General features: G+C 41.7%; 1 protein-coding gene across 1 annotated transcript in view; it reads left to right on the forward strand.

The window, feature by feature from the left end:
- The window catches only part of mto1 (mitochondrial tRNA translation optimization 1), a 22,168-nt gene continuing 4,941 nt past the window's right edge, over positions 1-17,227 (forward strand). Inside the window, exons 1-7 of the mRNA XM_064923593.1 lie at positions 1-214; positions 699-912; positions 1,041-1,240; positions 1,596-1,713; positions 15,661-15,959; positions 16,198-16,310; positions 16,412-16,602. Of these exons, the coding sequence (XP_064779665.1) occupies positions 717-912; positions 1,041-1,240; positions 1,596-1,713; positions 15,661-15,959; positions 16,198-16,310; positions 16,412-16,602 (1,117 nt within the window). The 5' untranslated portion in view covers positions 1-214; positions 699-716. The remainder of the gene's footprint in view (positions 215-698; positions 913-1,040; positions 1,241-1,595; positions 1,714-15,660; positions 15,960-16,197; positions 16,311-16,411; positions 16,603-17,227) is intronic.

Consider the following 17,227-nt stretch of genomic DNA (forward strand, 5'->3'; position numbering starts at 1 on the left):
TATACACACTATATTACGGTTACGGGCACTGACGGCAAAACAATGGCGGCCCCCGGTGGGAACTATTAGATTAATGTTTTGTAATACCTCTCTTCACAGCAATTTACCTATTGTTCTGATACTTCTGCAATATTGAACACTCCTGTATGATTATAAAACTGTTTCGTGACCAGTAAAACGGATTACATTGTTAATTCTGATATGAGGGCAGTTGGTAAGTGGACATGGCTAACGTTAGCTATTCAGAACCAGAATTGAGTTTTGCAGTTGAGGTCAGATATGAGAGAGCAAGTCTACGTTGAGATCAATAACGTTACATCTTATTCAAATGCTCTTGCTTTTTCGAAAATGCAGGCATCTGAGTTTTTTTGTCAAATGCTTAGTAAACAACAGGCTTAGACTAACAGTGAAACGCTTACTTGCGGGCCGGGAACCTTCCCAACAATGTAGATTTTTTGTTGTTGTTTAGAAATAATAACACCAGTAAAGATAACTTGGCTATATACACGGGGTACCAGTACCAAGTCGATGTGCAGGGGTATGAGGTAGATTTTGTTAGGATAGTCTTGGAGGTAGTGCCACATTGTCATCCTAACATGTTTCATTTGATCATATTTACTGATCTATTATCAACAAGTAAAATCATTTAAAATGTTGATTATCTACACAACCTAACTCTTCTTCTCTTACTTTGATAGTTGTCATGAAACTTTGACATGTTGGCACAGAAACTGCACCTGCTCCGACGCAACGTCCTGTCATTTGTATCCTCTCGGACTGGCAGTGACCTCACCAGGCGCCAGTATGATGTCATCGTGGTGGGGGGAGGACATGCTGGGACTGAGGCAGCGGCCGCATCAGCCAGATTGGGGGCAGAGACTCTCCTCATTACCCAGAAGATCATGACTATCGGTGAGAGAGAGGAAGAGCCGCCTGTTATTTACTTGTGGGATCAGTAGGAATAGAGCAGTATCTCTCTCTGAGCCACCCACCCACTCACACTCCCTCTCTCTCACCCTTCTCCTCTCGTTGTACCTCAGGGGCCCTCTCCTGTAACCCATCTCTGGGGGGCGTGGGGAAAGGCCAGCTGGTGAGGGAGGTGGATGCTCTGGACGGTCTGTGTGGGCGAGCAGGCGACTCGGCCGGGGTCCACTTCTCCATCCTAAACCGCAGCAAAGGGCCCGCTGTGTGGGGACCCCGGGCACAGCTGGACCGGGAACGCTACCGCCAATTCATTCAGGTACCTACCACTCAGCACAGCCAGGATCTGTTCAAGTTCATTTAATTGAATTGTTTAAACAGGAATCAGACAAGTTGTTTACATAAAGTCCTGTGTCGGCTTCGTTGGTAAGAGCGTGGCGCTAGCAATGCCACGTTTGTGGGTTTAATTCCTGCATGTATCACATAAAAATACATGTATACACTCACTGTACTGTAAGTCCCGTTAGATAAAATCGTCTACCATGTTGGAGATAAGAGCACATATTGGCTCCAAATCCATGTTGCAGTGATACTCTTTTTAATTGACCATCTATCAAGAAAATCTGTATCTAAAAAATGATTAGTGCTTTAATCCTCTCCTGACTCCTCTGCAGTCAGAATTGCTGTCCACTCCCAGGCTGACAGTGTTGGAGGGCTCAGTGGATGAGTTGCTGGTGTCACAACCCAACCCAGAGGAGCCTGGACACCACAGAGTCACTGGGATAAGACTGGGTAGGAAAGACTGACAGACTGATAGACTGACTCTCTCACACAAACACACACTACACATTCACACACTACACAATCTCTCTTAGTATCTGGTACTTGTGTTTTCCTGTTGAATCTTTGACCATTCCCCTACAGCGTCATGCTGTCATCTGTTTTATGTAGGATGATTGTAGGTCTATGTTGTACAAGTATTTGAACCGTAGTAGTATGCATCCCCTCTTTCTCCCTTCCTCTCACACACACACACACACAAATTCCTCTCTCACTCTCTCACACACTCACTCTTTCACACACACTCCTCTCTCTAACAAACCTCTCACTCTCTATTTGAATTAAATTCAAAGGGCTTTATTGGCATGGGAGCAAGTGGAATAGATAAACAAAAGTGAAATAAACAATCTGAAATGTACATGAGAAGATTACACTCACAAAAGTTTCAAAAGAATAGAGATCTTTCAAATGTTATTACTGGCTATGCATAGTGTTGTAACAATGTGCAAATAGTGTGCAAGTACAAATGTGAAAATAAATAGTTTGTATTTACTGTTAGGTTCTAATGAACCTATTAAAACTTACTGACCGTTATTAAAGCTAAAACTAAAAGTTTATTCACCCGCTGGGTCATACAGCTGCATAAGACACAGACATGGTTCCAACATTGGTAGTGTTTATATACAATTGAAGTCTGAAGTTTACATACACCTTAGCCAAATACATTTAAACTCAGTTTTTCACAATTCCTGACTTTTAATCCTAGTAAAAATTTGCAGTCTTAGGTCAGTCAGGATCACCACTTTATTTTAAGAATGTGAAATGTCAGAATAATAGTAGAGAGAATTATTTATTTCACCTTTTATTTCTTTCATCACATTCCCAGTGGGTCAGAAGTTTACATACATTCAAATTAGTATTTGGTATCAATGCCTTTTAAATTGTTTAACGTGGGTCAAACGTTTCAGGTAACCTTCCACAAGCTTCCCACAATAAGTTGGGTGAATTTTGGCCCATTCCTCCTGACAGAGCTTGTGTAACTGAGTCAGGTTTGTAGGCCTCCTTGCTCGCATATGCTTTTTCAGTTCTGCCCACAAATTTGCTATAGGATTGAGGTCAGGGCTTTGTGATGGCCACTCCAATACCTTGACTTTGTTGTCCTTAAGCCATTTTGCCACAGCTTTGGATATATGCTTGGGGCCATTGTCGATTTGGAAGACCCATTTGTGACCAAGCTTTAACTTCCTGACTGATGTCTTGAGACATCAAGAACGTGAACTTTTGCTTCAATATATCCACATATTTTTCCTCCCTCATGATGCCATCTATTTTGTGAACTGCACCAGTCCTTCCTGCAGCAAAGGACCCCCACAACATGATGCTGCCACCGCCGTGCTTCATGGTTGGGATAGTGTTCTTCGGCTTGCAAGCGTCCCCCTTTTTCCTCCAAACATAACAATGGTCATTATGGCCAAACAATTATATTTTTGTTTCATCAGACCAGAGAACATTTCTCCAAAAAGTACGATCTTTGTCCCCATATGTGCAGTTGCAAAACGTAGTCTGGCTTTTTTATGGCAGTTTTGAAGCAGTGGCTTCTTCCTTGCTGAGCGGCTTTTCATGTTATGTCAATGTTTTACTGTGGATATCGATACTTTTGTACCAGTTTCCTCTAGCATCTTCCCAAGGTCCTTTGCTGCTGTTCCGGGATTGATTTGCACTTTTCGCACCAAAGTACGTTCATCTCTAGGAGACGCGTCTCCTTCTTGAGCGGTATGACAGCTGCGTTGTCCCATGGTGTTTATACTTGCGTACTATTGCTTGTACAGATAAACGTGGTACCTTCAGGCATTTGGAAATTGCTCCCAAGGATGAACCAAACTTGTGGAGGTCTACAATTTTTTTGTCTGAGGTCTTGGCTGATTTCTTTTGATTTTCCCATGATGTCAAGCAAAGAGGCACTGAGTTTGAAGGTAGGCCTTGAAATACATTCACAGGTACACCTCCAATTTACACAAATGTTGTCAATTAGCCTATCAGAAGCTTCTAAAGCTATGAGATAATTTTCTGTAATTTTCCAAGCTGTTTAGAGGCACAGTCAACTTAGTGTATATAAACTTCTGACCCACTGGAATTGTGATATAGTGATTAAGTGAAATAATCTGTCTGTTAACAATTGTTGGAAAAATTACAAACTATAGTTTGTTAACAAGAAATTTGTTGAGTGGTTGAAAAGCAAGTTTTAATGACTCCAACCTAAGTGTATGTAAACTTCCGACTTCAACTGTATACCCCAATTTGGTTGACATTCCCTCCACTCTAAACATGACATATTTATTATTATGCAGGAAGTTAAGTGATGCGGGCAACAAACTGTTCCTTCTCCTTAATGTGACCAGACCTGACCTTTGCCCCCCATTCCTCACTAAACCACATCTCTCCATCAGTGCCTTCCAACATGTTATTGCCTTTCCTTTACCCAGTACATTCCAAGCTTAATTTCCTTGATCATATACATTCCTTCTACAGATAACCATTAACTTCTGGTGTAGATACCAGACTATGGCACTCAATATTTCAATAGGATACCTGATAATTAACCATATTTAATGTTTAGGAGTCAGAACTCCGAACCCATCATTACAATAGTGTTTGTGCTTCACTGACTGCCCTTTTCTTGTGGCAACAGGTGACATATTCCACATGTTTTTCCAGCAGCAGATTATGATCGATAATGTCAAAAGCCACACAGAAGTCTAACAAAACAGCTCCCACAATCTTTTTTTTTAACAGTTTTTACAGTAATTTTCCTAATGGGTGCATGCTTATTAGTAAATGGAATAAGAAATTTCATAAATGTGTCAAGTGCAGCGTTTGGTTGTTCCTCATTACACACCAGCAAATATTATTTATATCATCAACGTAATAATCACTACAAAACTTATTGTATACACTATATTAGGCCCAGGCTTTGGAACTTTGGTTTTCCTAGATATGGCTCCTATATTGTGATCACTACATCCTATGGATTTGGATACTGCTTTAAAGCAAATTTCTGCAGCATTATTAAATATGTGATAAATACATATTGATGATTTCATTCCTGTGCTATTTGTAACTACCATGGTTGGTTGACTGACAACCTGAACCAGGTTGCAGGCACTGGTATAAGTTTGATGTTTTTTCTTGATTGGGCAGCTTGGTGGAAGCCAGTCAATATTTAAATCACCCAGAAAATATACTTTGTTAATATGACATACATTATCAAGCATTTCACACATATCATCCAGATGCTGTCTTGGTGGTCTATAGCAGCTTCCCACAAGACTGGGCTTTAGGTGAGGCAGATGAACCTGTAGCCAAACAGTATTTAACATGAGATCCTCTCTAAGCTTTACAGGAATGTGGTTCTGAATATAGACCACAACACCACCCCCATTGGCATTTCTGTATTTTCGGTAGATATAACAGCCATGTATTGCTAACACTGTATCATCAAAGGTATTATCTAAGTGCGTTTCAGAGAGAGTCAGTATATGAATGTAAAATGTTAAGTTATTGACTTCATGAACCTTGTTTCTTAGACTACATATGTTATTATGGGCTATTTCTGGGTTGCTTTATTGTTTTGCATGCTTTACTGGGATGCTTATCAGAAGTAAACTTGCTTATGTTATTTATATTGGAGCTGATGGTGCACGGTGAGCTGTACACAGTGGACTTCCTACTAGGGCATACCTCAGTGTTAACAGTGTAACTCTGGTTCATAGGCACATGATTACTGCATACAATAGCTGTAGAATCAACAGAGGTATTCAGGGCAGTTAGTGGGACAATTAAGTTACTTACAATGTGCCTTCCAACGTCCCTGGGATAATGTACATTTGATGCAGCATTATGACAACATATTGTCACAATGGTAGGGATAAACTGAGCTGGTCTTGGGTCATTGAGAAGTTTTAACGCAGCCTTGAAATGCATCCAGGAGCCAAGATGATTTGGATGGACTCTGTTTTTCCTTTAGAGTATTTTCTGTTTCCAGAAGGAGTCATGGTTATCTATAAAAGTGATTCCAACAACACGACAGTAATCTTTTAGCCAGATGTGTAATGCCAGTTGTCTGTTGAATCTTTCACACCTGTGGCCCAACGATGGTACCGGACCTGAAATGATTGACCGCTTTTTGGAATCTTTCAATGCTAGAATCAGTTCTTTAAAATACATTTTCAGAAGTTGCGAGCTAGCCCTCCCGATGTCGTTTGACCCCACATAGACTATGACAGTGTCAGCTCCCGTCATCTGTACGGTCAGAAGCAGCCTTGTAATGTCCTGTACTTGTGCTCCTGGGTAGCACAGGGTTTTTGCACTTAAACCGAGATGTCTCACCATAGGCCTGCCAATGATGACAAGTATTGAAATAACCGGGAGGTCCGGCCGTTCTTTTGCCTCGAGTGGTTTACAAGACCCCTTGAGGACCGAAGAGCAGTGGGGCCCGATGGACCAGAGCCGGCTGTAGTATATGTGGTAGAGACCCCCCTGGGCTGGAGACAGTGTAGAGGATGAAGGAATCTCTGGAAGCAGGTGGGAAAAACTGTTGGTCAGTGGGATGGGATCCTCCAAAACCATTTCAGCCCCCTTCACCAAAGACCGCTGCCTTGCGCTGGGCTTATTGTGTGTGATGTGCCTCACATGGGATGCAGGATGGATAAGTGGCATCCACCAGCTCCTCATAAAGCGTCATTGCTCTTTTATTCTCTGGGGGGGGGGTCTCTGCAGGGCAGCCCTGGCCAGTCAGAGAGTGGCAACGTGGCGTGGCAGTGGCACGACGACCAGCTGAGGAGTAGAAAAGGTCTTCGAGTGGGAACTAACCAGGATACGCTGCGATGTCTCAATGTGCTTACTCTGGACATCCAGCACAGACACACAGTACCAGTCAAGAGTTTACACACCTACTCGTTCAAGGGTTTTTCATTCTTTTTACTATTTTGTACATTGTAGAACAATAGTTAAGACAAACTATGAAATAACACATTGAATAATGTAGTAACCAAAAGTGTTAAACAAATCTAAATATATTTGAGATTCTTCAAAGTAGGCACCCTTTGCCTTGATGACCGCTTTGCACACTCTTGGCATTCTGTCAAGAGTGGCTACTTTGAAGAATCTCATATCAAATATATTTTGATTTGTTCAACACTTTTGGTTACTAAATTATTCAATATGTGTTATTTCATAGTTTTGATGTCTTCACTATTATTCTACAATGTGGAAAATAGTAAAATGTTTAGAAAAACCCATGAATTAGTAGGTGTGACGGGTACTGTATATTCCTCAATAAGCTGACAGTTTCCACATTGGAAATTTGGCCTGACAATATTATCCTGGAACTGAAAAGTAGATGCAGCTCCAACATGGGATGAAATGTTCACCGTAGTCTCTGAAGGTGGTTGCTGCCAATCTGGAAAAAGTCTGTTTCCCCATACGGCGGAAAGTGGTAGACGCCATTTTGGAACAACTCTGTTCAAAACCTTGCAAATAAAATAGGTTGTCGAGGAATCAGATAAAAGTCAATCAATCCACACAGTGTGATTGTCAGGTGGGATCACCACAGTCATAGGCAACAAGCCAGAACCCAACCACAGACTAGAAACTAGCCAGCACCCACAATAAACACAACCAAGGCACAAAACTCGGCAGCATAACAACAGCAAGGAGAGAGCGGTGACTTACTCAATGCGATTGAATGCTGGGGCCCACCAGCAACGCAATGAAGGCTGTGTTACCAGTATGATAGCCAAGAGAGAAGCACCTTGGAGGGATGTAGTTTCCAGTACAGGTCGGTGGAAAGTCGGGAGGGTGGCAAGCGCTACACCGGGACACGGGAGAGTCAAAAAGAGTAAACCCATGTGGTTCAAGTTTGGCAATAGTCCAAAAACATCCACGGCACAATGTCAAGTGGAAGGATGAAAGCAACAGTATGCAGGTGTCTGTATAGTGTTTCTGCACATATGCAATGTAGTACACAATTTGAAGGGACCACTTTTGGTTCGTGGGGCGCTACTTTCAAAACTACTGACTATAAAAAATATACAAAAGTGGATAATCCCTTGAACCTGTCCTATCTGAAAGGACACAGGTAGAGGGAAAGACTGCACAGCCTCCACTTGAGAAACCACATTGAATATGTCTTAACAGGAGCTCAAACAGGTACATATAAGCACTTGGCCCCTCCCAGCACCAAACAATTACCCAATTGGCAATTACAACCAATAAACTGTTCTGCAATGTAAAAGGCAATTTCCACATCTGTTACAATCAGGATTATTGATAATTCATCACCATACATAAATGGAACAAACAATTATTTTCTCTCATTCAACGTACTGACTAAAAAGTGTGCACCCTCCTATTATGCACAACTAAGAATGACAGAGACATAGGACACATACACAAGAAACTCAAGCATAACCCCTTAAATATGAACAAAGGAAACCATACATCGAATTAAATAAACAGAAATTCTACCTCAAGTCATGAGACTTGCGAACATTCATGTGCACAATAAAGATTGTGCCCACTCAGAGGGTAGGGCTATGGGCTAAATAAAAAATGTATCAAACATGAAACAGAAATGTCGAAGTGTTGCAATAAATGGTATGGGGATGGAATGATGAAAAGCTAACATGAGCAATTATTGTAGGATTCGTTGGAATATAGATTTACCACATATGTGTTTTAAACATGTGAAAGCAACAGCAAACATAACAACAGAACAAGCACTCCCAACTGGCCATAGGCGGGAGTTTGGGGAGCGCAAGTGTGTCTTTGCCACTAATAATTTTAACAACAAATTCCAAATGCAAGCTTCATGAGTAAATTATACATTTCAAGCAATTTTGACCAAAGACCAGTAGGCCTATGTGAGTAATTGTTACTTGATGCCCCATTGCCGGGGAGCTTGCAAAGTAGGCCTAAACAGTACTGATGTTACGCTTGATACTGGAGCTCTGCTAAGCAGATAATGCAGTGTTCACATACTAGTTGGAACTGGGAAACTAAATGTGCGACTTGTTGATTCATTGAATGCTGCACGTGTATAACTAAAACCAGCTAGCAAGTCAGACATTTCAGAGTTTCCTATTTCCAACTAGCACTTACAGTGGCAAGAAAAGTATGTGAACCCTTTGGAAATACCTGGATTTCTGCATAAATTGGTTATAAAATGTGGCTGAACTTTATCTAGGTCACAACAATAGACACACACAATCTGCTTAAACTAATAACAAAAACAATTATATGTTTTCATGTCTTTATTGAACACACTGTGTAAACATTCACAGTGCAGGGTGGGAAAAGTATGTGAACCCCTGGATTAAATAACTGGTTGACCCTCCTTTGGCAGCAATAACCTCAATTAAATGTTTTCTGTAGTTGCGGATCAGAACTGCACAGCGGTCAGGAGGAATTTTGGACCATTCCTCTTTACAAAACTGTTTCAGTTTAGCAATATTCTTGGGATGTCTGTTGTGAACTGCTCTCTTGAGGTCATGCCACAGCATCTCAATCGGGTTAAGGTCAGGACTGGGCCACTCCAGAAGGCATATTTTATTCTGTTGAAGCCATTCTGTTGTTGATTTACTTCTGTGTTTTGGGTCGTTGTCCTGTTGCATCACCCAACTTCTGTTGAGCTTCAATTGGAGGACAGATCGCCTTACATTCTCCTGCAAAATGTCTTGATCAACTTGGGAATTCATTTTTCAGTCTGATAGCAAGCTGTCCAGGCCCTGAGGCAGCCACAACCCATGATGCTCCCTCCACCATACTTTACAGTTTGGATGAGGTTTTGATGTTAGTGTGCTGTGCCACACACAGTGTTGTGTGTTCCTTCCAAACAACTCAACTGTAGTTTCATCTGTCCACAGAATATTTTGCTAGTAACACTGTGGAACATCTAGGTGCACTTTTGCAAACTTCAGATGTACAGCAATGATTTTTTTGGACAGCAGTGGCTTCTTCCGTGGTGTCCTCCCATGAACACCATTCTTGTTTAGTGTTTTACGTAATGTAAACCCGTCAACAGAGATGTTAGCATGTTCCAGAGATTTCTGTAAGTCTTTAGCTGACACTCTCTAGGAAAGTGCATTAAAATATAATTGTATTCATAATTCTGGCTTGTAAAGGTCATGATAGGAAACTTTCCTGATTCAAACATTTCTGCCCAAGTAGAATTCAATGCCGTTCCACGGCTGGTTTCCAGGCAACCCAGAAGCTTGTGCATTCTTGTAGTTTGTACATCCAGGTACTGAGCACCACAGCATGACTAAACTTTACAGATGTTGTTGACACAAAAATACAATATTTATTCGCAAGCTGATGTTCTATGAAAGAGTGGCTGGTACGGTGAGTAACGTTAGCTATCTGTTGACCCCCATTCTCAACTGCATGCACCTCGACAGGGACGTACTACATCCTGAAATCGCAATGAATTCTGGATATTGTGGTTTAGTTACAACCAGGAGATGTAGATGGCCTTTTTCTACTGGTGAGATACAAAAACGCTTATATTTGCGTGTAGTGAGGAAATTCTTGATTTTCATGACATATGTCAATAACATATTAACCTCTTACACTTATGGTGGCGCTATTTCATTTTCAATAAACAAGATATTAATGGACATATAATTGCTAGTTGAAAGAGCAGCAGTACAAAAGATTTCAGGCAAAACCCTTGGCATCCAGGAAATGACAGAACTTTTGATCTCCAACTGACCAGTAATTAATTATATCAAAATAGAGAGTCTGAAAAACCTGCCATATTTTTTGCTTAAACTGCATGTATGGAGATATGTGAAAAAGGTAAATGACAAACCTTGATTTTCATGATATGTCAATAACATATAGCATTATTTTAATTTTATTTGATTTTCATGGAGTTTCACGTTGTAGGTGACTGCAGTGCAAAACAGCAGACGCTTTCAGGAAACACTGCGCATCTGGTATGTGGCTGGGAGTTCCTCTTGAAAAACAGAACTTTGCCAACATGACCAGTAATTACACAAATTATATCAAAATATTTTGAAAATCTGAGATGACAGTGTTGTTAAGAAAAAATCATTATTTTAATTGATTTTAAAATATGGAGTCACAATCCCGGATCGGGATGGGGAGTTTCAAGAGGTGCTGAAAGAGCAGGTGAACAGCAACAAGTAAAGACGCGTTTTCTCGGTGCTCCGATCCAGGGCGAACAATTTACTATTAATACTTAACCAACACCTCCCCCAGCGTGTTAATTTTGTAACATTTAAATTGGAATCAAACCCAATTTACTCATCTGCAGTCATGAAGAAGAGGTCAGCCTTCAATGAGGTGAGGGAGCTCCTACACCGCTGTCTGGACACCAAATTTGGCATTCTTTACCCAGTCATACTGAAGATCACTACTACCTCCGGCGAGTAGAAGACATTCAAAGACCCAACCAAGGCCAAAGGATACATTGTTGTGCACCTACAGTGGTTCCTCCTTTAACTTCTTGATACTACCCATCCCGTATCCAGGATCGTGAATACAGCCTCAGGCTCATTACCATAACGCAACGTTAACGATTTCTGAAAATCGCAAATGAAATGAAACTAATATGCCTGCTCTCAAGCTTAGCATTTTCTTAACACTGTCATCTCAGATTTTCAAAATATGCTTTTGAACCATAGCAAATCAAGCATTTGTGTAAGAGTATTGCTAGCTAGCTTAGCATTTAGCGTAGCATTTAGCACGCAACATTTTCACAAAAATCAGAAAACCAAATAAATAAAATCATTTACCTTTGAAGAACTTCGGATGTTTTCAATGAGGAGACTCTCAGTTACATAGCAAATGTTCAGTTTTTCCTGAAAGAATCTTTGTGTAGGAGAAATCGCTCCGTTTTGTACATCACATTTGGCTACCGAAACGAACCAAAAATTCAGTCACCAAAACGTCAAACTTTTTCCAAATTAACTCCATAATATCGACCGAAACATGGCAAACGTTGTTTAGAATCAATCCTCAAGGTGTTTTTTCACATATCTCTTCATTGATATGCCGTTCGTGGAAGCCTGCTTTCGTCTCAGAATCCCATGGAAAAATACCAGCAGCTGAAAATGACGCAACAATTTCGACGGAGGACACCGGGCGGACACCTGGAAAATGTAGTCTCTTATGGTCAATCTTCCAATGATATGCCTACAAATACGTCACAATGCTGAAGACATCTTGGGGAAACGATAGATAGGGCAGGCTCATTCCTGTCGCATTCACAGCCATATAAGGAGGCAATGAAAAACAGAGCCTCAAATCCTGCTCATTTCCTGGTTGCAGTTTCATCTTGGTTTTGCCTGTAGCTCCTGTTCTGGGGCACCCACAGACAATATCTTTGCAGTTCTGGAAACCTCAGAGTGTTTTCTTTCCAAAGCTATCAATTATATGCATAGTCGAGCATCTTTTTGTGACAAAATATTGCGCTTAAAACGGGCACGTCTTTTTATCCAAAAATGAAATGGCGCCCCCATAGATTTAACAGGTTAAAAGTTGCGAGCTTGCACCGCGGGACTTAGAGGTACCCAGCGTCACGCCTTCATTGCTCCAGACCACCACACGGGGGGAGTTAGAGCACTCATTATGCATTTGGGTCCCAAGATTTTTATATGACCAATCATATCGTGTAGTTCCAATGACGAATTTTGACACAAGCCACCTGTCCCTGGGTGAAGATGGCTGACAAAATGTACAATTGAGGGGAATATGTTAGCTAATGTAGAGACAAACATTTGTGCATATTTTTTGTCATGAAGTTAACTTGCTAAATAGCGATTTTCGTAAATTATCTGACTAGCTAACATTAGCCAGCTAGCTAGTGTTGGGAGAATAAGTTTGATTCGTGGTGTTTGTTTTAGGGACTCCTGAGAACCAGCAAACCAGGCTGTCGTCTTGTGAAACAGTGGATGTAAAGAATTTAGCTAGCTAAAGCATTTACTGCAAATTGAATGTACAATTGTGTAAGCTTGCCTTGCAATGCAGCTGAAGTAACAGCACATTCTTCCTTGCATATTGTGTAGTGGAGGATAAAAATAACTGTATGCCTATGGATGTGTAGCTAGCTACAGTATGTAGCCGATCTGTGTATGGACCCTAAAACATTAGGTTCTGAACTACTATTCATACCAATCTATGAACCTCAGCTATCATAGTTGTTGTTGTTCAAGTCTGAATGGCATTAATGAAGCCTATGTGGACCCGGTGAGAAATGGCTGGCTAGTTAGTGGGGTGCGCGGTAATAGCGTTTCAATCGGTGATGTCACTCTCTCTGAGACCTTGAAGTAGTTGTTCCCCTTGCTCTGCAAAAGCCACGGCTTTTGTGGAGTAAACAATGGGAAGACCATCGTAAACAATGGGAAGACCGCAGAGTTCCAATATTATTTTTGTTTACATTTGAACTATAGAATAACGTGAGCAGGTCTCATTGCCAATAATAGCGAATGAGGCATTGTGACGTTGAACAATAAGCTGGGAAAAGAACGTTCGGAAGGTGAGTTGGTGCCACAGTGCTCAATAGAACTAATAGGAGCTGGCACCACACAACTGCCACAGACACTTACCCAGGCGACTATTTTGGTTTTGCTTAAAAAAGACGAATCCCCTAGATTGTGGCTCATACCGCCCTATAATACTTTTGTGCTGCAATTATAAAATTCTCACTTAGGTCCTCTCCTGCCGTTTTAGAGACAGTGATGCCTAATAACTAACTGACCAAACCAGATTTCTCAGGTAGGTAATCTTTCTATAATAATATTTAATGTTCTTTATTCTGCCCACTCAGATGTTGTCTTCTTTCTTGATGCTGAAAAGGCTTTCGACCAGGTTGAGTGGGAATATCTATTGACAGTACTAGAGAGATTTGTATTTGGCCTGTCATTCCTTTCCTGGATTAAGATTTTGTACTCGTCCCCAGTGGCTTCTGTTCGCACCAACAATGTTACCTCCAGCTACTTCCCTCTCCACAGGGGGGGCCAGGCAGGGTTGCTGTTTATCCCCTTTCCTATTTGATATGGCTATTGAGCATCTTGCTATTGCCCTGCGGGCGGAGGAAAGGATTAAGGGAATATTAAGGGGCAACATAACTCACAAGTTGTCCTTATATGCAGACAATCTTATTTTATACTCATGGACATGCTACAAGGTTTTGGCACATTCTCTGGTTATAAGTTAAACCTAACAAAAGTGTGCTCCTCCCCATTAATCAGTTAGCAGAAGGTATTGGGAATGCCAACTTCCCATTTAAGGTGGAGCATCAGGTCTTTACTTATTTGGGGATAAAGGTCACACACTCATTTAAGGCTCTGTTTAAACAACTTCAAAACACTCCTGGAGCGCACTAAGCAGGATTTCATAAGGTTGTCGTCTCTTCCCATTTCATTAACAGGTCGCATTAATTCTGTTAAGATGCCTGTACTACCTAGTGTAGCAGGCTCAATGGGGTGGGGTTTCCACGTCACCAAGTTCAATAACAAAACACGCACACGAGCACAACTAGAATACAAATGGGCAATTTATTAGGGAGATTGGCACACTGTGGGAAAGAGGGGATTTCAGCAACCAATCCACAATCCGTTCTCATTGTCCGTTCTGTTCTCCAGGGGCAGGAAGTCCATATAAGGCTAGGTTAGGTACACTGCATGGGTCCCGACAAAAGTTTGACTAAACCTGGTCTCCATTAATACAATACGTGGAGAGCCTGCCTTTTACTTAGTGTAATTTGCATAGTTTGGTAAGCAGTTATGTCTGTTCTAGTGGCCATTTGTTGTGCTGATATATAAAAATGAACTTTTTTCCCCATTGTTTTTGTTTCTATTACTGTTTGTTTCTTTCCTATTTAACTTACTTTTATAGATGCCTTGGTGGGTGGGAGAATGTGGAGGGTATGGATGGGAGAATGAGGGGTTGAGGTTGTGCTGCTTTTGTTGTTATATCTGAATCTATAAAAGTTTTTTTTAAATAAAATAAAAATATGAAGAGTCAGATGGGGCATATACACTGAGTGTACAAAACATTAGGAACACCTTCCTAATATTGAGTTGCACACCCTTTTGCCCTCAGAACAGCCTCAATTTGTTGGGCCATGGACTCTACAAGGAGTCGAAAGCGTTCCACAGGGATGCTGGCCTATGTTGACTCCAATGCTGCCCACAGTTGACCAAGTTGGCTGGATGTCCTTTGGGTGGTGGACCATTCTTGATGCACACGGGAAACTGTTTAACATGAAACCCAACAGCATTGCAGTTCTTGACACACTCACACCGGTGCGCTTGGCACCTACTACCATACCCCGTTCAAAGGCACTTTAATATTTTGTCTTGCCCATTCACTCTCTGAATGGCACACATACACAATCCATGTCTCAAGACTTAAAAATCCTTCTTTAACCTGTCTCCTCCCCTTCATCTACACTTAAAGTGGATGACATCAATAAGTGATCACACCTTTCACCTGGATTTACCTGGTCAGTCTGTCATGGAAAGTTCCTAATGTTTTATACACTGTGTACATTGCACACGTCAATGTCTCAATCTGAATTGACTTTCTTTTTTTTCTTTATGTATTATTTATATTCTTCCTGCTGTGATATTTGAAAGATCTTATTTAAACCATATTATAATCCCTCCTGAATCTCAGCCACAATTTACACGTGGATGTTTCACTGAAGATACAGTAAACTCGCTGTAATTGTTTGGAGAGGATGTTTGTAAATCTATTCAACTCCCTGTCTCTAGAAGTATAATAATGTCTACATACAGCATTTACAAGGTCTGGGTCTGGGCTTTTCACACCAAGAGAGCACAAACCCTGAATATTATAGCCGCTTATACTTAAGGATGTTATGTTTCAAATGTTCCTTTAGGACATGTTCTCTCTATTCTCTCCTCTTAGTCGATGGAAGCCACCCCATCTTGTCCAGCTCAGTGGTACTTACCACTGGCACTTTCCTGTCCGGCTCCCTCTTCATGGGCCAAACCACCTCTCCTGGGGGGAGGATGGGGGATGCTCAATCATGTGCCGGACTTTCATACACACTGAAAGAGACATTGGGGTTGAGGGTGGGTCGGCTGAGGACTGGCACACCCCCTCGGATAGTGAAGGAGTCCGTGGATCTGTCATTGGCTCAGCTCCAAGCCCCGGACAAACAGCCTACTCCCTTCAGTTTCCTCAACACCCACACCCGCTGCAAGGTAAAAACTACAAAGAAAGACTACAACTGCCAATATGCCAACATAAAACTTTACACCTGGCAAAGATTGTTTTTGGGTTAATTTGAAGGTAAAGAAGTAGTACAAAGCGATTTCAGGTATTTCTAAATCTTATTCTTTAAAAACCACTGGTCTAGACAAAATGATAAACAAAATGTTGCATAATACACCTTAAATTCTCTAGAAACTGGCTGTGATTCTAACATGCTGTGCCCTGTAGCCAGAAGAGCAGCTCCCCTGCTATCTGACCCACACCACGCCTGGAGTGGAGAGAGTGGTCAGGGAGAGTGTCCACCTCAACTGTCACATACAGCAGGACGCCAAAGGTCCCAGGTACATGCACACGCAGACAGACACACACACTCACCCACACACACAGTAAACTGTGTACACATTACTTTACAAACTGCATTTTGTCTTTCCTCCTCTCTTAGATACTGTCCCTCCATCGAGTCACGGGTGCTGCGGTTTCCGGGGCGAAGGCACCAGGTGTGGCTGGAGCCGGAAGGTTTGACCTCTGACCTGTTGTACCCCCAGGGCTTGTCCATGACCATGCCCCCTGACCTGCAGCTCCGCCTCCTTAGGGAGATCCCCGCCTTGCACCGAGCTGAGATCCGCACTCCTGGTATGCAGCCCAAAATACAGACACCCACTCTGGGTCCCAATAATCTGTTTTTTCTCCCAAAGTGTGCACTTGTTCACTTCCAATGAGTGAGGGAGGAGTGCAGGCAGAAAAATGGTATGCAGAATCTCAGGTCAACCTATCCTGTACCCCTTGATCGTTTATGCACCTTTCTAGATCTGAAAGAATTGGATGGGCGTTAACTATATAGTAATAGCTCCACCTTGCTAGCCTTCTTGTATGCTAGTAGGATTTTTGCCATTTTACTTACACGCATCCAGTTCTTTCAAGCCTGAGGAGGAATCCAGAAGTTAACTAACTGCTAAACTTTCGATCAGATTTAAGTGCACCTGTTCAGCTCAACTGTTGTAGTTTTGTTAGATCAAGTTAGATACAGTTATCATCAAGCTTGATTGACCTAAACACGTTTTAGTTTGCTGCCTACATCTACATTAGCACTCCGAGGTGTGTCATTGCGGTTGTTTTGGAGAGGCTACACTATAGTTGGACTGCGCTTAACCACTGATCTACAAATCCCCACTCATTATTATGTGAAATAACTAAAGTTATGAAAATTAGCGATTCTGCATCTCACCCCAAACTGATTTCCTCAAACATAAGCTCCTTA

Source organism: Oncorhynchus masou, chromosome 18 (assembly GCF_036934945.1).
Source record: "Oncorhynchus masou masou isolate Uvic2021 chromosome 18, UVic_Omas_1.1, whole genome shotgun sequence".
In the NCBI taxonomy this organism is placed as follows: Eukaryota; Metazoa; Chordata; class Actinopteri; order Salmoniformes; family Salmonidae; genus Oncorhynchus; species Oncorhynchus masou.